The following is a 26,308-nucleotide window of genomic DNA, read 5'->3' on the forward strand; positions in this document are numbered from 1 at the left end:
TAACACAATATTAAATGATCATAGTAATATAATATAGTTTGACAAAGGTAAAAATCCAAGATAATGGGACAAGAAAGCCCTATTTGACAAAAATTGATGGGATAGCTGGAAAGCAAATTGGCAGAAAAAAGTTATCTCACACCATATACTGAGATAAGGTCAAAACTGAAACATGATTTAGACATAAAGGGTGATATCAAAAGTAAATCAGAGATGCATGGAATACTTTACTGGTCAGATCTATATATAAAGGAAGAATTTATGACCAGACAATAGATATGGAACATTACATAATATAAAATGAATCATTTTGATTACATCAAATTAAAAAGCTTTTACACATATAAAACCAATGCACCCAAGTTTAAAAGGAAAGTAAAAGGGGGGGAGAAATTTTTACAGTAATTTTCTGTGATAAAAGTCTAATTTCTCAAATATCTAAGTCAAATTTAATAAGAATTAACCAACTGATAAATGGTGAATGAAGTTTTCAGATAAAGAAGCCAAAACTATCCAAGTCATGATAAAATGCTCCAAATCACTATTCTGAGGCAGCATCTCACACAATCAAACTGGCTGATACAATAGAAAAGGAAAATGACATGTTGGAGAGCATGTGAAAATAAGAACACTAATGTACTGCTGGAGTTGTGAATTGATCCAACTATTCTGGAGAGCAATATGGAACTATAAACTCAAATGGCTATGAAACTCTCCTTATCCTTTGATAGAACACTGTATTGCAAATACATATTTTTAAAAGGGGAGTGGGGGGAAATCATCTATACAAAAATAGAACAACTTTTTGTAGTGCTTAAGAATTCAAAATTGAGATGTCCATCAATTCAGGAATGACTGAACAAGTTGTATATGACTGTAATGGAAAGAAAAAAATACCTATAAGAAAATGATGAATAGGCTGAACTTTAAGGTCTACTTTATTATTATTATTATTATTAGGGTTTTTTGAGTATTTTGTTTTGTAACATGGTTAATATGGAATTTTTTTTTGGGGGGGGGGGGGCTAGGAGGCAGCTAGGTGGCGCAGTAGATAAGAGTACCGGCCCTGGAGTCAGGAGTACTTGAGTTCAAATCCAGCCTCAGACACTTAATAATTACCTAGCTGTGTGGCCTTGGGCAAGCCATTTAACCTCATTTGCCTTGCAAAAACCTAAAACAAAACAACAAAAAAATTTGTTAAAGGAAATGTTTTGCCTGACTTCACATACATAACCTAAATCATTGGAACTCAAAATTTTTGAAAAGTTTGAAATTATTTTTACATAATTGAGAAAAAAATATTCTAAATTTAAAAAAAGCTAGCACTAATGGTTAGGAATGTTTCCTTGATATCAAGTCTATATTTGCCTCTGTAAATTCCACTTTGCTTCTGGTCCCACCTTCTTGGTCAAGGCAGAATTTATATAATTTCTTTTCCAGATGATATCCCTTCTATGTTATATTCGATTCCACCCAAATCCTTTTCAACATAAGACATCTCCATATTTTCCATATATTGGCCTCCTTAATGTAACCTGTTTCAATATGAAGGAAACAACTGAGTAAAAATTTTAAATTCTCTTCTGTTTGTATTTAAGTAACTAAGGAAAAATGAATATATAATTTCTAGACAAAACTATGGAGTTAACTACTAACTTATTTCTACTTCTACACAGTCTTCATTTTACTACAAATAGGAACTATGGCCTCTTGAAAAGTTACCATTCTACAATTGGCTGTATTCAAATGCTGTGATTTTGGTATTTTTATTTCTTGTGTAAAGTTTAATAATTAACTATGTTGTGGTGCTTAAAAAAACAACCAATCTTTTCTGGATCCTCAAGTTTATGAGTATCCTTCCTAAGGGCCCAAAATTAAATAGAATATTTTGTACATGGTCTGACCAAAATACAGTAGAGCTATTACCTTCATTTTTCTGGAGGAAAAGTTGCAATTTAAGATTAACATTTCAGCCATTGCCAGTTCGCAATCCATTAAAATTCTAAGATCTTTCATAGAGGAATATCTATATACTTCATCCTAACTACCCTCCCCTAAAAAAACTAACTTAATTTTTTTAATCCTAAGACTTAACATTCATTCCTATTAAATTCCCTACTATTTGATGTGACCAAGTGTTCCTTTCTGTCAAAATCAACATGTTATACCCATATTGCAGATGGGAAAACTGAGCTTGTCCTCAGTTATACAGCTAGTGTTGAAGTTAGGAATCAGACCAAGCAGTCTGTTCATCGATAATACATTGATCACTTTTTTCTTTTTTCCAGTGCCTAGCATAATAGGAATTTAATAAATGTTCACAGTATGAATGGGCATTAATGGGTTATGGAGAAAAATCAAGGACAATAGTCCTCTTCCCAGAATGCAGCCAAAGCTTTATGATAGATCAGCATGGGGCATTGCAGCTAGAGTCACATAGGTTTAATTAAGGCAAAAATAAATTACTAAACAAATGGTACAAGCTGAGAACAATACACTTTGAAGAACTGGTTCCAAAGGGGTTCATTTTATTGCGAAAAAAAAATTCCAAAAGTTTATATTATGACTTTTCAAATTACCAAAATGCCTGACAGCTTAAACTATCTCTCCCAAACCACCATAGCAGCAAGGAAAGTCCTAAAGTGGTTCTTTATAATGCTGCCTTAAAATGTTTTGTCAGAACCACAAATGATCTTATTGGAGCATACCAGAGGTACTGAAATAGCCCAAGATGTCTTTAACCGTATGCTTTACAAATAATTCTTGTGTACAAATTTTCAATGTGTATAATTTCCAACTTAGAGATTCCCCGTGAGACAGACTTGCAATCACCCACCCACAATTGTGGACAACTCTAGCATTTAATTAACATTTTCTTGTGAAAAAAACCAGAGAGGTTCATCTGCTAATCAACAGTAGTTATATTATTGATTGCACTCCTCAAAGGCTTTCTTAATGCTTCGAATAAACTGCTTATCTTTTTCCCTTGCCTTATGAGAATTTTTTTATGCATGAAGAACACTGGAATCTAAATTGATCTTTCTCCCTTTATGAAACAAATACAGCAGAAATGTACATACATAAAGATGCTTTACACACAAAAAAGTGAATTTACCATTCCAAACTCATCAGTTTTTGAGAACCAACCACTAAATGAATGGACATAAGCCAATCCCCCTTTATAAACTACATGAAAGAGATGAGACCTGAGTTTCAGATCAACACTTTGTAGAACCATTTCCCCATCAATTACACTTAGTGCAATAAACTTTCCTATTTACTTTAAATTCCCTTTTTTTCTGAACCCAAACAAGACCTTGTGTTCCTTAAATACCATTATAAACTTCATGATTTTCACCAATCAGCATGCCTGTTTCCATAAGAAAGCAGAAGCTCCTACTTGTTTAATTTCTTTCTTCTTTCATATTGTACAATTTTTTGACATGTGCTGGACCCCCAACCTCACTGAAAATGATAGAAAAACTCATCCAGTCACAGGTTTAATATTTTTCATTAAGTTTTCTACTGTAGTTCCTGATCATGTGTGCAGCACCCAACATCCCCCTGAAAGTGCCTGACATAACTGGCAATGGCCCTGACAAAGTGAATTTCAGATTTCCAGCTCTGAGTAATGGAGCTGTAACCAGTATTTAGCAAAAGTTTAACTTTTCAGGGCATCTTGTGCTAAAGGTGGCATTTGTTTAGAGCTGGTACATTCCCTTGAGATTAGGGAACGCTAAAAAGTACCAGTGAGAGAATTCCATGTTCTCCTCACCCACAAAAGGATGGAGAGACAATTACTCTCCAAACTAACATATGTGGTAGTGAGGTCTGTTTCCTACCTAGTCCCACCTCTTCAGGTTCATTTTTTCTTCTTTTTTTGCTGTGAAGTAGGAGGGATGAAAACCTAACCTGAGTTACAAGAACCAAAGACGGTGAAGGCTGAAGAAGGAAGCTGGGAGACTTCCCCCTCCCTCCACTCAATGAGCAGGTTTCACAAAAAACAGAACATAGACACACACACACACATACACACACACACACAAACTGGATTTACAAAAATCCATTCATCCAAGGGTGGCAGAGCAATGGGGAGGAATGGCACAGGGAGAATAGCAAAGTGTTCAAATCAGCACAGGCACAGGGCTGGCAAAGGCTAGAAAACAGCTGCAGAAAAATCTGCAGTCATCAAGACGCACAACAGCATTAAAAATCCATGCCTGGCATCAAAATTCTGGCCTACACTCATGAGACAGTAAAAACCCAGATCCCACAGAGAACAATGGGAATGTGCTAAGGGCCCTTGGCAGGGTGGGTCCTGCTTTTCCTGGGTGAGGGAAAACTGAGGAAGCCCCACCACCAGTGCCTCCCCTCAAAACCATCCCTCCCCTTGTAGGCAGCTCAATGGGCTGCAGTAGCCTTCAGTTTGGCAGGAGATGGGTGAGGTGAGGGGAGCTTTTCGGTAGAGGCTGAGCTGCTCAGGGCTGACTGCAGATAGACCGTCTTGTGAAAGAGTCTGTTGCTTAGGAAGACTACCAAGGAAAAAAGGCGTAACTGGAAGAGGCTGAAAGGCAAGAAAATCATGTTACATTTTATATCTGGACCATGCTGACTCTTGCTCTTCTAACATGCTCTTCCTATGTGGGGTATGAACCTTTAACCTGTTGATAGGTAGGTTCAGTGAGGTATCCCTAGGTGCAGGAATATCCCTAGGTGCAGTTAGGTGGCACAGTGGATAGAGCACTGGCCCTGAAGTCAGGAGGACTTGAGTTCAAATCCAGCCTCAGACAATAATTACCTGGTTGTATGACTTTAGGCAAGTCACTTAACCCCATTGCCTTGCAAAAACAAACTAAAAGAAAACAAAAACAGTTAAAGTTCTGAGAATATAAAGACTTATGTTCTGATTAATAGAGAGCATTTAGGTAACTAGGGCCTCTTTGTGAGTCTCATCTGACCCCTTGAATTAGAAAAAGTCAAAAGAAACACCAAAAACTAAGCCCAGTTGCTTATGGTTGTCAACTCTTACAGGGGCCCAGTACTAAGTACTTACTACGCTTTCCCAGGAGTCTTCGCTTCATTGGCGCTGATGATGAACAGAGGGAAGAGGATAGAGAAGAGGCATCCACTGCAGAAAAATGAAAGAAAGTGACTTGGCTTTACAAAAAAAAACAGTTTCTAACTGAGAAGATGTGAGAAGCCAAAAGTATCATTTTCATATCTTTCAACTCCCTTGTTGGAAGAAAAGAAGAAAGAAAATCTCAAATGATTTTACTGGATATATTTATGGACAAACCCCAGCTTTTATCCTCCCTACCAGCCCCAAATTCTTTAATTCAGATTACCTGATGATGTAAGACGACTGCATTGCTGTAAGGAAGGCCAAGGGTAGACCAAATCCAAAGTAGTAAGGCCAATTCCTTTCAATGTTAGATAATCGCTGATGCATTTCAATTCCTGATGAAGTAAATACAATATTGAGACTGAGAAAATCTTGGAGACCATGACTGAAACATTTTTGCATTCTCTAACTACATAGAATACTCAAGAAATTCAGTTGACTTTAGCAAAGTGATTGTTCCATTATAGCTATCCTAAGTAAAATCTCATGACAAATACGATAATAAGCAGAAATCAAACTTCATTTGTTGCATGATTTAAAGAAGTAACTAGTACCTATATAGGTAAAGTTATTTAAGATATTCATTATAATGTTATTCTGTCATGCAGTTAAGAGAATGTCCTAAAAAATATAATCTCTAGAAAGAGCCATCTGGCAGGACAGAAGTCATTTTGATTCACCCAAATCAGGATTGCTCAAGTATTCATCTATTCTCCTTTAGTGGCTTCATCACCTTAGATTCTTTGTGGGTATTCTTTAAATTTCTGTTTACTATTTGTTCTATATTCATTCTTTTTGATAAACTCATCTACTCTTACAGCTTGAACTTTTACATAGAAGTAAATTACTTTCTCCATCCCTACTTTTTCTTTTAAGCTCCAGAACTGTAATTCTGTCTACAGGGCATCTCTGATTAAATGCCTGTACCACTGGCACATCAAACACAAGAAGGTAGTTAAGATTAAAACTCGGGAAGTAGACAAGAGCAAGATATATAGGACATGGAACTAGTTTATGGGAGTTGATGAGTTCACCAAGTTTAAACAGTATAGAGGGAAAAGGCCCAGAGCAGAACCTTGGGGATCCACAGAAGGAATATGTGTGACAAGGATGCAGAACCAGAAAGAATGAAGAGGACAAGACACATCAAGTCAAGATTTATGATGTGCTTAATGTGTGCCAGGTACTGTCCTAAGCTATGGGGACACAAAGGAAGGCAAAACTGTCCTTTATCTCTAGCTAGCAGCTTGCAATCCAACAACACATAGAGCAGGTCACAGAAAGCCAAGAGGAGGATTAATATCCAGGAAAAGATGGGGGTTAATGGTGACAAATCCTCCAAAAGTTAAAAAGAGTCGAACCAAGAAAAGGCCACTAGACTTGGCAATTAAGAGATCACTAGAGGGGCAGTTAGGTGGCGCAGTGGATAGAGCACCAGCCCTGGAGTTAGGAGTACCTGAGTTCAAATCTAGCCTCAGACATTTAATAATTACCTAGCTGTGTGGCCTTGGGCAAGCCACTTAACCCCATTGCCTTGCAAAAACAATAACAAAAACAAAACCAAAAGAGATCACTAGAGGGGCAGCTAAGTGGTGCAGTAAATAGAGCATGGGCTCTAGAGTCAGGAAGACATGAGTTCAAATCTAGCTTCAGACACTTAATAATTAGTTAAGTGACTCAAGTCACTTGACCCCATTGCCTTGCAAAAAATAAACCAAAAAAAAAAAAAACCCCAAAAAAAACAAAACTTGAGTTGAACTGGACCTTGAGGTGGATGGGCTGACATGCAAATTGGAAGGCCAAACCAAGGCTGAAACAGGAAGGACCATGATGCTGATTAAGTTTCTTGGACAGAGCTACAAGAAGTTGGTCAATTACTACTAGCTTCCCAGAGAAAGATAATGGGGTATTATCCTTGCTGTGAGTCTAGTACAGACCACTAACTAGTACTAAATTCTGGAAAATGAATACTGTACACACATGAACAGTAAATTGGACAATGAAGAATTTTTGGAGGGAACTGCTTTTCTCATTCACAAACATTCATTCACAAATATAAAATGCTCAGGTGGACTTCAAGAAACTTGATGTTTGTGAGCACTTTTGAGGCATCATTTGTATATGGATAATTAAATTCTCATCTGATATATATTGGCTGCTTATCTACTGAACACAGAAATAACAATTACAACAAACTGCATTGTGTCAGATTTCACAGTGAAAACAAGTGTGAAATTTAAAAAATATCACCAAAACAAAAAGAAAGATTTCAGTCCCTTTGAAGACTATAGTTTCAGATAAATGAGGTCAGGAGTCAGATTGCAAAGGATTCAGAAACTGAGAGGATAAAAGTAGAGGCATCTAGTTTAGATGGGAAAGGGAAATTTGAACAGCAGCTAGTATGGAGAGTAGAACTGATCTAGGCCTGTCTGTAGGAAATAGGAAAGGAGTTCACAGATGACAGATTAAGCACTGATGATGGGGAGAAGAGGAGAAGATGACAGTGGGGACATGGGAGGAAATATGATCCAGAATACACGTAGAGAGGCTAGTGTGATATCGGAGATAGTGGGAGGGTTACGTTATGAATGGAAGAAGGAAGCACACTCATCAGTCAGTATCAGTTTTTACTGGGTAAGTCTGAGGCTTGGTTCTTGGAGAAGGAAGGAGACTGGGGGAAAGCTGCTGGGGAAGAGAGACTTAGAAAAGCCACTGTAGCAAAGGACCTTAAAAATACAAAGATTTCCTTGTGGCAATAAGGACCCAGCTGAGAATAATTAAAGTGTACTATATACCAGGCATTATGCTAATCACTTCACAAATATGATATACCCTGGGAGGAAGATGCCATCACAACCCCCATTTTATAGATGAGGAAACTGAGGCAAGCAGAGGTGAAGTAATATGCCCAGGGTCACACAGCTAGTAAGTGTCTGAGCCTGGATTTGAACTCAAGTTTTCCTCATGCCAGCCACAGTCATCTATCTACCGCATCACCAGCTGCCCCTAAATTAAAAAAGAAATTTGTAGTAGATCTGATCAGCATGGTCACTAAACTCTAAGGTCCATAAAGGTACTCATCATGCCTTATATAAAGCTTGTATAACTAGTTCTTAGCAGTGTTTTTCATACAGGAGGTACTTACCTACCCTGCAGAGTAAAAAGGAAAGACTAGTTAACTTTTTTAAAAAATTTAAGATATGAGCTTCTCTTGAGTAGTAATCACTCACCTTTGTTGAACCAACGGTACTCAAAACAATAAAGGGAGTAGAGAAGAGACATGTGCAGGAGACTGACCAACTGGCCAATAAGATGAATCGGGAAAAGACTGACAAACATGCCCTGCAGAAGAATCACAACCAACTTGAGTTCTTTTCAAGATCTAATGGAAAGAATGCCATCTTCATCCTTCCCCCAATTAACTCCATCTGTAAAGAGAGAGCCTCTCTCACTTTATTACTGAAACAGGTTTCCAGAGAAATATTAACATTCCCCATTCCACCTAAGGCATCTAGGCTGCACTGACCAAAGACCCCCTCCACTTTGCCACCCCTTCTTGTTTATACCATTAGAAAGCTAGTCTCACCTGGATCAGGAAAAGGGCCTGTAGTAAAAGATTAAAAAGCATGTCGGCGATGATCTTGCTGACACTTGGAAATGGTTGAGGTTTCCTCCCAGATACCTCGAATGCCAGGTCAGCAATATCCTGCAACACAGTAAGCAGCTCATCAGAACAGAAAAGATCCTGATCATAAAGTCCTAATGCAGGTGTTCGTTTTTTTTTTTAATTTTTGCAAAGCAGTTGGGTTAAACGACTTGCCCATGGCCACACAATTTTGATTAACTTTATTTCAATATAATCAGTTTCCTTTTTAATCTAATGAATTGTATTTTATTCATTTAAATATATTATTCTGAAAAATGATCCACAGACTTCATCAACTTGACAAAGGGAGCCTTGGCAACCCAAAATGGTTAAGAACCCTTGTTCTTGTTTTAACCCTTGTTAAAAACCTCAAGTTCACTGGCTCTACCAGTATTGTTATTCTGGACAGAAATGCCAGGAAAAGCTCTCTTCTGATTCAGGAAGTTATTTAGCAACAAGTTGCTCTGAACACTTCTAAAATATCTAGTGATTTCATTTAAACAGAAGGCTAAGAATTTCCCTACCTGTGAATACAACTACATGTTTCTTGGACATGCCACCATGCAGAGGTACATGTAAGGAAATGACAGCTACCAACAGTTGTTTCCAGACTGCTTTGAAGGCTACAATGTTTCAGGGTCAAGAGGCTTATTTCTGACTTGGACATACCTGAAACCATATGGCATTCACCACTTTACTAAGCACAAACAGGGGGAGTACCCACAAAGCACTAAAGATAGAGGTGAGTATAAATTCCAACCAGGACCATACATCTCCATGCAGAGAGGGATCTCCTAAGAAAAGGGGGAAAAAAAAAAATCACTATAAGCTGTAGAAACAGACCCTAGACAATGCACTAAATTCATCTGCTTTTCATGTGTTTCTCCCTTGCCCCTCCTATTTCTGGTTCAAGAACCACTAAGGATCTGGTGATTCTCATGATCACCCCTATGCCACATTATTTTTTTTATTTTCAATCAAAAGCAGAAAGGATAAGTTCCCTTAACAAAGCAATGCTTACTTGGAAATAGAAAACGGCTTCTTTGGATGTTAGTATAAGACTTAAAAAACTCGTGACCTCTTATCACCTCACACCAATTAGATTGGCTAAGATGACAAAAAAAGGAAAATGATCAAGTGAGAAAATTAGGACATTAATGAATTATTTGGTGGAGTTGTGAACTGCTCTAACCATTCTGGAGAGCAATCTGGAACTGTGCCCAAAGAGCAATATAACTGATCAAATCCTTCGATTCAACTCTACCAATAATATTATGGACCATATCATCCCCCCAAAAATCATAAAAAATGGGAAGTCTCACATGTTCAAAAAAAATTCTTTTTTGTGGAAATTGAGGGATTGCCCCTCAGCAGGTGAATAGATGAACAAGTTTTGGGATATGTATTTTATGGAGTACTATCATTCTCTAAGAAATCATGAGCTATAGGACTCATGGAAAGACTAGCATGAACTGATGACGAGTGAAGGGAGCACTTGTACATATTAACAACATTGTGAGATGATCAACTATGACGGATGCAGCTCCTCTCAACAGTTCAGAGATCAGGACAACCCTGAGAGACCTGTTATAGACAATGCCAGCCACATCTAGTGGGAAAAAAAACTATTGAGTCTAAATACTAAGTTCTCTTTTTTAAAACTTTTTTATGCTTTTCCTTTCCCTTTAGTTCTAATTTCTTTTTCACAACATGACTAATATGTAAATACATTAAACACAAACGTACATAAACAACTTTCACCAGACTGTTCACCACCATAAGAAGGGGTGGTAGGAAAGGAGAGTGAAAGAAAAATGTGGAACTCATAAAACTGCAAATGGATGAATGCTGAAAAACTACCATTGCATGTAATTGGAAAAATAAAATAAAATTTCAATTTATAAAAAAAAAACACAACCTCCCTCCTGAACTCATTTCTCAATGAGGAAAGAAATGTGTACAAAGACAACAGGGAACAATTTAAGTACTTACCAATAATTTGAGCTGTTACTGACTGAAGCACAGGGATAAATACTCGGTAAAACAAGAGGAGACTCAGCTAAAGAAGAAAGTCAATATGGTAAATATGAAAAAAGAGTTTTTCATTAAAAATACAAGTTCAAATATTCTAATCAATGGCCCTCTCTCTCTCTCTGGAAAAGAAAAACTGTTGAGAACTTCAACTATACAAAATCTTTCTCCAATTTAATTAAAATTAGTCTCTATGATTAGCCACCTTCATTTGAGGTTCTCTTAGCTTATTTCCATCTCCCAGGACTCCAAATGATTAGGATTGATGGAAAGGGCAATTTTCAGTTGATTGTGAGTTACTTGTTCTGCTAGGGGTTTTTGAAGGTCAGAAGCAGTAAGACCCTTTCCCTCAACATGGAAACCTAATGGTTTGGCTGAAAAAGCACCTTGGCTAATAGGTTTAGAGAGTCAAATAAAACCAGGATCTAGTGGAAACAGAAGAATGTTTGCATAGTTCCTCAAAGGACATGATATCTAAGTGAGCAGAGTCTCATCTATTATGTATTGATTCCTAGTCCACAATAAAAGGAGCTCAAAGGAGAAATTCAAATACTAGCTACACTTAAGACCAAAATAAATCAAAAGACCTGTGTTCATCAACTGTCAGCTGACTGTGAGGTCAGCTCTTGTTCTGCTGGGGGTTTTGATGGTCAGAAGCAGCAAGATCCTTTTCTTTCAACAACCGAACAGATAGCCTTATTCAATAGCATACTTATACTCAAAGACTTAAAGAGTATTTCTACCCCCCCTAAAGATACCAGAAAGGCAAAAAAGCAAGAAGCAAGACATCTGGAATACTTGGTTTCAGTTCTGGTCAAGAGAAAGGATGGCAAAAGCTTACTCACCCAGAATACTCCTCCATTCCAAGCACAGCACTGGAAAATTCTGCTCACTATCCTTGGCTCACTAAAAAAGATCCCACACTCAGTCCATGAAGTAAGAAGGCTGCTCCTTTTTTATCAAGTAGGTCTCTGTTTTTATCTTATATATTTATCATGTTGATCTTTTACAAGATTTTTTTTAAACTGCATAGCTCACAACCAGCAAATTTCCAAAGATAACAAAAGATGAGAATGGTTAACATTGGAGAGAAGTGGGAAGATAGGCATATAAGCACATTTTTTAGTGGAGCTGTGAACTGGCACAATCATTTGAAAAGCAAATTGGACATTAAACAAATAAGGCGATCAAAACGTTCATACTTTTTTAACACAGTGATTATACCACTAGGCATATACCAATAGGGAAGCTGTTGACAAGAATCAAGTTCCTCTTTATACCAAAAGATTTATAACAATACTTTTTCAATAGTTTAAGTACTAGAGATTGGTTAAATAGTGCTTTTTTATTTAGTAATTTTTTAGAGTATTTAGGATATTACTATGTTATAAAAAATGATGAATATGAAGAATATACAGAGAAGTATGGGACAACTTATATGCAGTGATGCAGAATGAAGCAAAGCCAAGAAAACAATATACACAATGAATACAACAACACAAAGAGCCACCAACACAGGATAATAAAAAGTCGATGTGGCAAAATTACAAACAAGCAAGGCTCCAAAGAAAGGATATAAGAAGATACCTCTTCCCACTCCTTTGCAAGAGGTCCATGAATGTTAAATGTATATATTTTCAAAATATATTTTTAATAGTTATTGTTTTCACAGATTCCCCCCCTTTTTATTTAAAAAAATACACTATCATTTGGAATGACTGGTGAAGAGGAGAGGAAAATTTATGTGAGGCAAATAGTATTTTGATAACAAGATTACTGAGGGCAGGGCAAAAGAATGAGAAAGTTATTTATTGAATAGTTTAGAAGTTAAAACAACGTGCCACTTTAATGATTCAGTAAACATCCTAGAAGTTCTTACTCTTGAACTTCCAGAAGCTCTGTTTCATTAACTCTCAATCACAATTAGTTCCTATCATCCAGTTTCCTTCTTTCTGCTCTGAGACTGCTTGAGCAGGAAGGGAACATGCATACGATCAAGTACCTGCTGTGCCAGACACTATATCTTCATAACAACCTTGTATGGTAAATGCTTGTTCTTATGCTCATTTTTACAGTTGAGGAAAATAAAGCAAAAATTAAGTGACCTGCCCAGGGTCGTCATAACACCTTAGTAAATGTCTGAGGCTAGATTTGAACTCACTGCTTCTTTCCAGGTCAATGCCCTTTTCTATCCTCTGAGCATCTGGCTACAGTGATCCTGGAATCAAGCTGGTTTCCACCACTCCCCTCCAGCTATCTCCTCCACAAATTGCCCTGCTGCATAATATCACAGACCAGGGCACAAGAAACTTCTGCCCTGCCCTGCCCAAACCAACCCTGCTCCATTTATGTCCCAAGGTGGTCATTGTCTGTCCTGGAACTCTATTTCAGAAAAGCTCCTCCCCTCCCCAGATCCCCAGGTTTCAGTTCCTGTCCTCTTCTGGATTCCTTGCCCCACTGTGAACCTGTGTGCCCTTTCCTTTCCTACACTGGTTCTGGAACCTTGAGCAATGATAAAAATCAGCTCTGCTTGAATGGGGCTTATCAAACACCTGCCCCATTACCATCCCAGTAAATTTCAATACCAAATTACCTAGGCCATTACTATCTGTGTTGCTTTTTCTCATAAGATCCTTAAAAGGAAGGAGGTCATTCATAGCAGCCCTGTTTGTAGTTGCAAAGAATTGGAAATTGAGTGAATATTCATCAGTTGGGGAATGGCTTCATAAACTGTGGTATATGTTCTATTGTTCTATTAGAAACCAGGAGGGATGGGAATTCAGGGAAGTCTGAAGGGATTTGCATGAACTGATGCTGAGCGAGATGAGCAGAACCAGAAAAACATTGTACACCCTAACAGCAATATAGGGGTGCTGATCAACCTTGATGGATTTGCTCATTCCATCAGTGCAACAATCAGGCACAATTTGGGGGCATCTGCAATGGAAAATGCCATTCTGTATCCAGAGAAAGAATTGTGGAGTTTGAACAAAGACCAAAGACTATTACCTATAATTAAAAAAAAAAATCTTATTATATAATTTTGCTCTCTTATACTTTATTTTTCTTCCTTAAGGATATGATTTCTCTCTCATCACATTAAGACTAACAGACTGTGGGGGATGGGGGAGGGAATCAAGATTAGGGGAATAAATTAATTTTTAAAAAAGGGGGGGGAGACCTTTGCTTTTGTATTGGGAGTCCCAGAGTTTAGCACAGTGCTCTACACATCCTAAGTCCTTAATATAATTATTTATTTATCGTATATTTAAGGTTTATCAACTTAGCATGATCTTTACTACACTTTTAGCAGTTGTTACTCAATTACTCTATCAATTCTATTCATCATTATCAGTTAATTCGAACTTTTTCAGATCTCTTGAACTCTAAATTCTACCCCTTTATCCATGTCCTTTATAACATATGACTTATTCTCCTATTATATAATTGGGATCACAGGTCAAAAGTCAGACATCAGAACTCATTTATTTCAACCCCCTAAATTTTAAGGACAAAAAAATCAAACCACAGGTTCAGTGACCTTCTCAAGGACATATAGTTTATAAAAATTATAGGTGAGATTTGAACCCAGATCTTCGTGACTCCAAGTCTAATGCTAACTACTATGACAAACTGTTTTCATAAGACTGGAATTCCCTTAAATGTCCTTATACACCAACAAATTTCCATATATCATCACTTATTCTCTTATAGAATTAATTTTTTTCCTCCTGATTCAAAAGAACAAATATCTCAACTCACTGTTAAACTCACACACCCTTCTAGATCTCTGAGACCTTGTTACAGCAATTACTCTTTTGCATCTCCCTCTTCACTGGCTCCTGCCCATCTGTCTAAATACATGCTCATGATATGGGTGCTCATTGATTTGGTAAAGGGCCAAATGATCTAAGGTAAATGATTAGAAGAATACTGTGAAATAATAAATGACCAAAGGATAATTCAAATAAACAAAAAGGCATGCAAATTGATGCAGACCAAAGTAATCAGAAAAATAGTTAATAACTAACTATAATAACAGAGAAAAACACTAAAATAAAGCTAATGAATAGTTTTAGTCCCAGACAACAGACCATCAAACAGGCTCTCTTTCATCTTGTTAGAAGATGGAATTTATAAGGAGCAAATCCCTGCACCTACTAAATCATTTTATCATTATTCTTGCTGAACTCCTTTTTTTGTTACAAAGGAACTTCAGCATAGGTAATTGGTTGGGAGAATATAACCAAAAATAATTATGTTTTAAAAATCGAAGTCACCAATAAAAGTTTAAAAATAAATAAAAACTTGCTCAGGACTTAACTAATTCTAAAAATAGGATACCCTGACTCTTCTATCATATCTAGCAACTGTCCTCTCTCTCTTCTCTTTATAGGGAACTTTTAAAAAAAAATAATTCATATATTTCCTCCTCTATCTTAGCACCTTTTTCATTAACTTCTACAATATGTTTTTCAATACCACTATTTTACCAAAACTGTTTTAAAGATAACCAATAATCTGGTAATTATCAAATTTAAGGGCATTTTCAATCTGACCTCTCTGGAGCATCAAACATTGCTGACCTACTACTACTACTTTAGGGTCACATCTTGCCCCTTGGCTTCAGACATTATACTCTCCCGATTCTCTTCTATTTCTTACCTTTCCTCACAACCTTGGAATTATTTCTTGTATATACACTCTCTCTCCTCCAAGTTCTAGAACCCCATTTTTCAACACCTCTTTCCAACCTTATTCACTTCCATGCTCAATCTGTCTTGAGGACTGATATGTCTTTCCTTCCATTTTTTAAATTTCTATTATTTTTTAAAGTTCAACTCTAAAGCCACTTCCTTCGAAAAGCTTTCCCAGATTAGTCATTAATAAGTGCAGCCAGAGCACTGGCCTTGGAGTCAGGAGGATAGAAGTTCGAATCCAGGCTCAGATACTTACTAGCTATGTGACCTTGGGCAAGTCACTTAACCCTTATTGCTTTCACATCCAGGACCATATACATATGATTCATATGTGGCCACTGGACCCAGATAGCTCTGGAGGAAAAAGCAAAGCAAGTGACTTAGCACAGCACCCCTTCACTCAAATCCAATGTTTGTGCTTGTCATGGCATCACCTCCTTGAGGTCATGGTCTTCGTTGCAAATGAAGGACAAAACATTAATTATTAATAATCTTCCCTTTTCCCTCCCCCATCCCCATCATCATATTGCATTTTGTAACTACAGTAAGGCTTGGTGAAAGAGGTGTTAAACTTGGGGCAGCTAGGTGGTGTAATGAATAAAGCACTGGTCCTGGAATCAGGAGGATCTGAGTTCAAATCTGACCTCAGACATTTAATAATTATCTAGCTGTGTGACCTAGGGCCAAGTCACTTAATCCCATTGCCTTACCAAAACAAACAAAAAAAACAAAAACAAAAAAAAGCATTTAAATTTCAAGTCCGCAGATCTGGGGTCAAATCTCCACAGACAATTTTATTTATGAGATCATGGTCAATTTACTTTAACTAAGTCTTAGTCATGATATTCTTATTTTTATTTACAACTTTCACATATTATGTCAGGAATCATGTCTTACCCAAACACTATAATTACCAATGTGCCCAGCATGCTATCCTACAAGCAATAGGTTATTTATTGAATTTGAAAATTTGGTATTTTCTCCAAGATGGGATTTTCTGAAGAGTCTAAAACTTGGTCTGTTCTCATAATCAGTGGAACAGTAAAATTAAAGATCCCTCAAATCTGGTGCTTCATCCATGAACTTTCCCTATAAAAATATCTGCTAGCTAGTGCTACTGATAAAGGTCTCATTTCTAAAATATGGAGAACTGAATCAAATTTATAATACAAGTCATTCCCCAATTGATAAATGGTCAAAGGATATGAACAAGCAGTTTTCAGATGAAGAAATTAAAGGAATAATAGTCATATTTAAAAAAAATGCTCCAGATCATTATCAAGCAAGGAAATGCAAATTAAAACAACTATTAAAACAACCACCTCAAACCTATCAGATTGACCTTTATGGGAAAAAAAAAGGAAAATGATTAATGTTAGAGAGGATGTGGGAAAACTGAGGCATTAAGACACTATTATTGATGGAGATGTAAACTGATCCAACCATTCTGAAGTTTAATCTGGAACTATGTCCAAGAGCTATTATAACTGATCATATGCTTTGACTCAGTAATACCAATAGAACTATATCCAAAAGAAATCATAAAAAATGGGAAAAGTCCCATATGTTCAAAAATATTTATAGCAGCTCTTTTTGAAGTAGCAAAGAACTGGAAATTGATAGGATGTCCATCAACTGGGTTGAACAAGTTACAGTACATGTATGTTATGGAGTACTATTTATTGTCCTATAAGAAATCAGGAGTGGTTGGACTTTAGAGAAGCATGGAAAGAATTACACAAACTGATGCTGATTGAAGGGAGCAGAACCAAGATAACATTGTATACATTAACAACATTGTTGTTCAATTATGATAGTTACAGCTCCTCTCAGCAGTTCAGAGATCAAGGACAAGGCCATTCATCCACATCCAGAGGGTGAAAAAAACAAAAATAAAACCACAGAATCCGAATGTATATTATGTTCCCTTTCAAAAAACTTCTGTTTTTCCTTCCTATCTCATTGCTTTCTTTCTTTTCCCTTAGTCCTAATTCCTCTTTCATAAAATGACTAATGTGGAAATATGGTAAACACAAATGTAAGATGTACAACTTTTATCAGAGTGTAAGGGGAGGAAAGAAAGAAGGGTGGTAGAAAAATGTGTAACTTATAAATCTGCAAATGGATAACTGTTGAAAAACTACCAAAGCATGTAACTGAGAAAATAAAATATCAATTTAAAAATTCACCAATCCATTTCTTAAATTGCCTAATATTTTATATATGTAGAGCAGTTAACTGCCAGTTTTTACATATTTATCTCAAGAAGTATTGCAGATGTCTCAAAAACAATCAAACCAAAGTTAAATTTATTTTATCTTAAAAATTAAATGGCACACTATTTTGTTAGGGAAGTAGAAAAAAAATTATAAAAAAGACATTCAAAAGATTATTGCAACTCCAAAAAGATGGGGAATCATTCATGGTATTTCTCAGTCAGAATCCACAAATATTCACATCATATCCCTACTAGGAGCTTACAAATGAACTCCCAAAACTAATCTCATTATAATCTGTTCTCACCTCTCCTGCTTCCGCTCCTCACTTTGGGCTCTTCTCTGTGCTAAAACGCTGCTTGCCCTTCTTCGTCGTTGCTCTTCCCTTTTCTGTTGGATCCGGGCATCCAATTTGGAGATGGTGCAGATGCCCCAGATGGAGTCCTTAATTCCCTGTAAGTTAAGGTGTTATGATCTTTTTATTTTTAAAGCAGGGAACATGCTGGTAAAATGAAGAAGGCAAATAAAATCAGAAGCCAACTAATAAACAGAAAACTGATAGCAATTCTACTTACCTTGCTGAAGGGCTAGTCCACAAAAAAATATAAAACTTAAAGTTAACATAAAAGGAAATCTATATGAATGAGGGCCAATTCGTAGCCATATATTTAAGTTAATTTTCAATATTTTCTCTCTCAATGGAACCAGCTCCACATGGATAGAATTTGGTGGCTATGAAAGGGAAATAGTATAAAAATAATTAGTCAATTTTCCACCTGACTTCCCTGTACTTGACCTGATAAAGATGTAGGAGCATTTGCCGACCTTGCCCAGAGTTCCCAGCACAAGGAGATTAAAGGAATTCCAGTTCAGTGAATGACTGCAGGCTCTGTAAGCTTTGCTCCTGTCATCTAGGTCACTGAATGGACTAAGTAGCAATGAGGAAGTAGTGTGAAAGAATCAAAAGAACTGGGAATCAGAAGGTTGGGTTCCAGTCACATTATAATTAGCTGTGTGACCAAAGAAAACACTTCTTCTCTCTGAATCCCAATAATTGGAATATTGAGTTCCAAGTCATCTTACAGTTCAAATACTCTAGCATCCTTTTTAGGTTTTTTTTTTTAACCAGGCAATGGGGTTAAGTGGTTCGCCCAAGGCCAAACAGCTAGGTAATTATTAAATGTCTGAGGCCACATTTGAACTCAGGTACTCCTGACTTCAGGGCTGGTGCTCTATCCACTGCACCACCTAGCCACCCATAGTATCCTTAATTTAAAAAGTCAACTAACATGTGCAAGATCTGAAGGTTTTAAAGATAACTCCTTCAGCAAAAAGACCAGGAGGCAAGAGTTTCAATCTGAAGCTTGATAGCTTTACTCACCCTGACAAGATCATGGAGAAATGTTTTGACACTGTCAGCCATCTCTACTTGTGCATCGCTTCCACCACCCAAACTATCAACTACAGGGAGAAGGGAAGAGAAGGACTCCAAAATCTCTCATTGTGAAGAGCCTGAAAACACAGAGCCTAATGGAAACAGAAAAATATTTTATTGTAAAATATATAGCTAAATGCCTAGTTGGTGGGTAGGAGAGGTAGCAACATCAACCCTACAAGTAGAGATACTGACTTTGATATGCTCTAGGCCACAAGTCAACTTTCAAACTGTCTCTATAAAATTAGCAGTTAGATTTCTCAATTAATCTAACTTTATTGTTATTGTCGAGTAGTTTCAGTCATTTCTGTCTCTTTGGGACCCCATAGGGGTTTTACTGACAAAAGATAATGGGAGTGATTTGCCATTTCCTTTTCCAACTCATTTTACAAATAAAAACTGAGGCAAGCAGATTAAGTGACTTGCCCAGAATCACACAGCTAGCCAGGGTCTGAGGACAAACCTGCACTCAGGTCCTTCTGTCTACAAGTCAGGCACTCATATCTACAGTACCACCTATTCCAACATATCAACCCCAAAGACACAGCTCTTCCTCACATTACTATCTTGAATTTATAAAGTACTTTCTTTCCACAGAGGTCAAGGTATTTTTGTTTCTATTTTCTTTATTTACTTTTAATATGTCAGACAGAAAAAAAAAAGGCTATTTTAATATTCTCAGTTTAAGTCACACAGTAGGTGGCAGTCACTCAAAACCATTCCCCTGACTGCCCTCCCAAGGTCTTACTATACAAGCCTAATACCTACCATGATTTCAATGGAGCCCTGCCATTGTACAGAAAGGTACATAAAGTAGATTCTCAGTTAACATCTGAAAGAGCAAATGGACAGGATATTTTAAAAACTACCATAAAATGACATTTGGCCAATGTGTGAAAAACTATTATTGGACATCATATTTAAAAGTCCAAACAAAACTGAATTTCAATTCATACTGGAACACACTCACTTTTGCAAATAGTGACTAACAGCTATCTTTGCCTAAGAGAGCTATGTTTATGTTCCCATGTTCTACTGAGGTAAGATGATGGCATGACCTATATGTCTAACTGCGAACAGCTAAAGTATTCATGGCACATGAAATCTCCCTTTTATCCCCTTATCATGCATTAGCTCTCCCTACAACCACTTAAATTTTCAGTTGGAAAAAAATTCAGTATATAAAACACTGAATGGAAGGAAGGGGTTCCTCACTTTCCCTCTCTGGGCCCTGTTTTGCCCATCTTTTTCTTCTCATATAATGGAAAAGGATTAGCCAGATCTAGAGGAATTATTAATGATGGACAAAGAGAAGCTAAAATCATTACTATTGCTCTGAGAACTTGGAGGGAGTAGTCATATTTCAACAGTACTCTGGTATTACAATAATATTGTTCAAAAGGGAGGAAATCTATTTCAATTTCATCTATTCCAATCTATAACCTAATTACAGATAAGGATGTTACTTCAGATTGTGAGTTCATATGAAATCTGAGCTATGTTCTTATGAAACTACTAATTACCATACTCCTGCCACAAATCCACCTCTCCAACAAACCACACAGCAGTAGGCACCTATGAAACTGGTCACAGAAATGATGTCACCTACCCTTCTGGACCTTCTACATTTGAATTTTCATTCTGACATTTATTGATAATGTGCATTTTTAATCAATACGTGTGCTAGACTAGGATGTAATTTTCTAGAAAGGATGAACAAAGTTTAAGGTGAAGAATATAAATATATATTAACTTGATTTTGGATGTGGGAAAAGGGACACCAATCAAAGAGTGACTAAAAGTATAGCCAAATATAGCTAAAAATATCCTTCACATTCATCTCCTGAATTCTTTGCCAAGCAAAAATCCTTAATATAATACTGATTTTCTTTTTTGGCTTATTATGAAAGGAAACATCTTGTGTTTCACAGCACAAGAGGAATAAGTCTGTGCTTTGTAAGCTTTCCCCATCTCACCAAACTTCAGCTGAGTTTGACCCAGCTGGATGGATGCCACTCAGAACTGGAAGAGCAGGGAACAAAGCCTCAGGAGGAAAACTTACACAATCAAACACCTGCTCTTCATGTCAACATGCATAAAGAAACCAGGTCCACACACACACATGCCTACATATAGAGGCAAACAGACATATTTTCCTATAGGTAAGGAAATTTAGGCCTGGCAGCATTCATCGTGCTCACTAAGATTTTTCGATGAATGGCAGCAGCTGCCATTGTGATCTCACAGCCTCCTGTGCCCAGCTGAGCCCCCTTTCAGCGGCTAAGATGCTGGCCACCCCTTCAGCGCGCTCCCCTCGAGCCGCTGGCGCCCGGGCCCGGAAGCCCGTCCCTGACGCCCGTCCCTGACAACAGCTGGGCGCCCGGCACACCCCGGCCCGGCGCCCGGCACACCCCGGCCCGGCACACCGGCCTCCGGCCTCGGGACGCGGGCCCTTCCCGGCCCACACCGGGGGCCCCTCCCACCACGAGGCTCTCCCGGACCAGGTCCCTCAGCGCAGGCTGCAGCGCCGGCCCCCCGCGGGATAACCCGGGGCCCGCGGGGCCTGGCTTCCCGGGGGGATGGGAAGGGGGGTCAGGTGACGGACTCAAGGTCACTCGGCGGCCCGCAGGCCCCGCGGCCGGCCCGGCCGCCTCCGGGCGCGCTTCCACCACTCCCCGGGGCGGCGGCGGGCGGCATCCCGCACACGTGCGCGCTCACGCGGCCGCGGCCGGCCCGGGCGTGCAAGCCGGGCCCCCGCCCCGGCCCGAGCCCGAGCTCACGCCGCCGCCGCCCCGCCCGGCCCCCGCACACCCCCCGGCTCGGCCTCCCGGCCCGCCCCGCGCGGCTGACCTGCCCGCGGCCCCAGCCGCCGCCGTCGCAGCTCGCCGCCTCCCAGCCGGCGCCGCTCCCCAGGCCGGGGCCCGCACCTCCCGCACTGGGCATGCCCGGGCTGCACGGGGCAGGCTGGGAAGCGAGCGGGACCGGCGCTGCGCCGAGTGGCTGCCGGAGGAGGAGGAGGAGGAAGGGGAGGAGGCAGGGGCGGAAGGAGCCGGAAGGAGCCGGAAGGAGCCGGAGGAGGGAGGGCGGCGCAGCGCAGGCCCGGCTCGCGCCTGGGAAATGGAGTTCCGAGGCGCCGCCCCGCCCCCGCGCTGCAGCCCCGCCCCCAGGCGCCGCACCACCCCCGGCCCGCCCGCCCACGTGCTGCGGCCCCGCCCCCCCCCCAGGCCCGCCCACCCACGTGCTGCAGCCCCGCCCGCTTCCACTCCACCAGCCGGCCAATCCATGCTCGCGTTTGGTCCGGCGCCGCCCACGGCGCGGGGAGGCCCTCCGGGTCGGCGGTGGCGTCCGAGCCGCAGTTCCCGGGCGGGCCAGAGGCCCGGCGGTGGCCCGGCGGTGGCCCGGCGGTGGCCCGGCGGTGGCCCGGCGGTGGCCCGGCGGTGGCCCGGCGGTGGCCCGGCGGTGGCCCGGCGGTGGCCCGGCGGTGGCCCGGCGGTGGCCCGGCGGTGGCCCGGCGGTGGCCCGGCGGTGGCCCGGCGGTGGCCCGGCGGTGGCCCGGCGGTGGCCCGGCGGTGGCCCGGCGGTGGCCTGCGGTGGCCCGGCGGTGACCCGGCTCGGCGTCCGCAGGGAAGCGGGGAGTTCGGGGCTGGCGGCAGCCCCGGAACCGAGATGGGGGATCAGTTCTCCAATATTTAGAAACAGGATTCCAAAAACACGAGGGAGGCGCAGGTGAAAGCAGGTAAAACTCCCGCCCGAGGGAGGCCGCACTGTCCACTGACGCCCATGCCGCCCCGGTCCGGGCCCTGGTCACCCGAGGGGCGCCTGCCGAAGCCAGCCCACCTCCCCGCGGCCCCTCGCTTCCCCCCACTTCCTTCCCACAGAAGACTGGGTTTTTAAATTGTCCCAACCGACTTAACAAGGCCAAGGACACCCGCGCACTGCCTGCCCCGCCTCCTCGGGCTGGCCGCCTCTCTTTACTCTTTCACAATGCTTGTGCCCCACTTTTCATTCATGTGGTGAGAAGAAACAGAATTTCAGAATGAAAAATTGTTCTGACCAGTGGTTTCAATCCGAGCATCCCCCGGAGGCAGAGCCAGGACAGGAGCAGGAAGAAAGGGAGTGAGCCCCGCCATCCACCAGATCTACAGACCCCCATGGGAAACGCCAAGAATAAGGCACAGCACGGATTTGTAGAGACCGTGCCTGGAGCAATAAAGGGTCCCGGCCGAGACGGGCACATCCAGCAGATGCACTGGCACGAACCAGTTCCTGCAAGGTCAATCCCGGGTGCACTGAGGAAGGGGAGGGGTCATGGGACAGTGGAGAAGGCAATAAGAATTCATGAAGCCCCCCTATGTGCCACACATGTATCTCGCATGATCTATGATCCTCCCACAACCTTGGGAAGTTGGTGTTAGTTCTATCCCCATTTTAGAGTGAGGAAACTGAGGCAGAGATGCTTGAGGTCCTGAAGTAATATAACTTGATAACGGCACAGGAAAGGACCCGAGCCTAGACCCTCCCAGGAGAAGTGCCCTAAAATCAAATCCAAACTCAGGAAGGCAACTGGAAGAATGAGCAAACAAACAACATAAAGAATATCATCATTAACAGCTATTTTGCTGACATGGATGCTCAAAACACAAACTCAGAAGAGAACTTCAAATCATTTACAAGCAAAGCCTCAGAGAAAAACACAGCTTGGGCATAAATTCAGCTAGAATTCTAGAAGACATTGAAGCAAGAAGTTATTGGTTTTTTTAATTACAAAAATTTATAAATGAAAGAGCACTAGAGGAAATAATTGCAAAAGATATGAAAGCTGTAGGAGAAAGAATTGTAAAAGAAATTAACAGGTTGGCACAAAATGTACAAAACCTTGCCTAAATAACAAACTCTGAAAATTAGTGGACTAAATAGAAACCAATGACTTCAGGAGACAAGAAATAAAACAAAGTCAAAAGACTGGGGTGGGGGGGAATAAAAAAAAGACTGGGGGAAAATAGAAGAAATCTAAGGTATCTCATAACAAAAACAATTGACCAAGAAAACAGATAAAAGAGATAAAAAGATTTAAATCTCATTGGACTACCTTAAAGCCATGACAAAGCAAACAAGAAAAAAGTCTAACCCACATATATTTCTAGGGAGAAGGGGAAATTAGAGGGAGGGTACATTAAGAAAGTACCAAGCATAAAAAGCACTAAGGATATACAATGCACAATTCTTCCTCACTTAAATCCAATTCATTCACAAGTCAAAACATCACCATAATCCATTATTTTACTATTTTGATATGTAATTACTTTATTATTTTACTATTTTACCTGCCTTGAAATCCTGTGACCATGGAAAAGTGATTAAACAGGTACAGATTGTCACAACCCTGAAACACAAGCAGCTCAGAGAATAGGGTCCTCTTCTCACTAAACTGAAGCAGCAGTACCATTGGCAGCCCTCTAGAGATTTGAGCAGCTTTTTTTATGTACAACACTGCTCACCTGACAAGAGGAAGGGGAAAGAAAAAAAAATGCTGCAAAATCATCTACCCAATTTTAGCCTACTTACTGAGGCAGATGGGAATCTCACTCTGGGGTCAAAACATACGCAAAAAATGTACAAAAATGTTTGCAAAGATTTCACTCACCCTTGAAACAAAGAAGGTACACAAGTTCACAGATAACATGAAACCTAGTAGATCTGAAAGATGAACATCCCTTGTTTCAATAAAACTCAGTAGATAACACAACCAAATAGCAGCTCTGAATGAAACAAGACTGGGAAATGGAGACCAGCTTACTTACTAAAGGTGGAGCTGGGTACACATTTTCCTGGAATGGTGCTGTGAGGTGGGATGCCATGAAGCCACCATGGGTTTCAAAATCAGATCTAATCTAGTCAACCAGCTTGTATGCCTTCCAATAGGAGTGGAATACCATGCTATCATCATCAGTGACAATGTTGCCACCATGACAAACCCTGATGAGGTCAAATAAAACTATTATGAAGACCTGGAAACCCGTATCATCAATGTGCTAAAGGAAACCAAGTTTGTAATTCTGGGTGACTATCAGACATGACAGGGAGTCATTAGGATAAATGGAGCAGAAACAACAGTCACTCACCTCTGAAGCTTATGCATCTCATGACCTCATTTCCAATATTGTCATTTACCTAAATTCAACAAAATCATGGATGCAACTATATAGCAAGCATTGAATAGACCTCATCACTGTAAGGAGAAGAGATAGGCAGTATGTGAAAGTGATAAAGGCAATGTGTGGTGGTGCATGCTGGACTGATCACAGACTTATCCTAAAAACATTTATATTTAACGAAAGTGGCTACCCCTGGGGTGGCTAGGTGGCATAGTGGATAAAGCCCCGGCCTTGGAGTCAGGAGTACCTGGGTTCAAATCCGGTCTCAGACACTTAATAATTACCTAGCTGTGTGGCCTTGGGCAAGCCACTTAACCCCATTTGCCTTGCAAAAAAAAAAAAGTTAAAAAACAAAAGTGGCTACCCCAAGGCAAAATGACTGTCAGGGAAATTAATATCAACAGATTAGAGAGCTTCTCTGTGTGTGTAGTTTATTGCTGACCTGGAGGAAAAGTGGAGCCAGTACACAATCATCACTAGTGGAACAGAAAAGGAGCTGTTATGCTTATTTCATCAGTGCAACACTCAGGGACAATTTGGGGCTGTCTGTGATGGAGAATACCATCTGTATCCAAATAAAGAACTGGGGCATTTGAACAAAGTTCCAGGACTATTCCTTTTAATTTAGGAAAAAAAATCTTATTGTCTGATCTTGTTATCTCTTATACTTTATGTTTCTTAAGGATATGATTTCTCTCTCATCACACTCAATTTGGATCAATGTACAACATGGAAACAATGTAAAGATGGACAAATTGGGGTGGCTAGGTGGCACAGTGGATAAAGCACGGGCCCTGGAGTCAGGAGTACCTGGGTTCAAATCTGGTCTCAGACACTTAATAATTACCTAGCTGTGTGACCTTGGGCAAGCCACTTAACCCCATTTGCCTTGCAAAAACCTAAAAAAAAAAAAAAAGACTGACAAATTGCTTTCTGTGGGGGGTGGGGGGGAAAAATTATAAAACTCAAAATCTTTAATTTAAAAAAAGGAGCTGTTAGAGAC

General features: G+C 40.1%; 1 protein-coding gene across 4 annotated transcripts; it reads right to left on the reverse strand.

Moving 5' to 3' along the window:
* Positions 1–12: 12 nt before the first annotated feature.
* EI24 (EI24 autophagy associated transmembrane protein) lies at positions 13–22,144 on the reverse strand. 4 transcript variants are annotated; one of them, XR_012474339.1, is made up of 13 exons: positions 22,001–22,144; positions 19,919–19,982; positions 19,097–19,242; positions 18,023–18,168; positions 11,645–11,705; positions 10,761–10,827; positions 9,438–9,562; positions 8,709–8,828; positions 8,353–8,464; positions 5,346–5,457; positions 5,054–5,128; positions 1,401–4,564; positions 15–1,171 (listed from the first exon to the last, which is right to left on the reverse strand). XR_012474339.1 is itself a non-coding variant. In XM_074216399.1 (12 exons), exons 3-12 carry the CDS (start codon positions 19,136–19,138, stop codon positions 4,402–4,404), a joined length of 1,023 nt encoding a protein of 340 aa, XP_074072500.1. In that variant the 5' UTR covers positions 19,139–19,242; positions 19,919–19,982; positions 22,001–22,144; the 3' UTR covers positions 13–4,401. The 4 variants fall into 4 exon arrangements, 3 of the variants coding, with proteins under 3 accessions (XP_074072500.1, XP_074072502.1, XP_074072501.1); XM_074216399.1 differs by having other exon boundaries at positions 13–4,564; XM_074216401.1 differs by lacking the exon at positions 19,919–19,982 and having other exon boundaries at positions 13–4,564.
* Between the last annotated feature and the right edge of the window lie 4,164 nt (positions 22,145–26,308).

The sequence above is a fragment of the Macrotis lagotis genome, chromosome 1, assembly GCF_037893015.1.
Source record: "Macrotis lagotis isolate mMagLag1 chromosome 1, bilby.v1.9.chrom.fasta, whole genome shotgun sequence".
NCBI classification, from domain to species: Eukaryota; Metazoa; Chordata; class Mammalia; order Peramelemorphia; family Peramelidae; genus Macrotis; species Macrotis lagotis.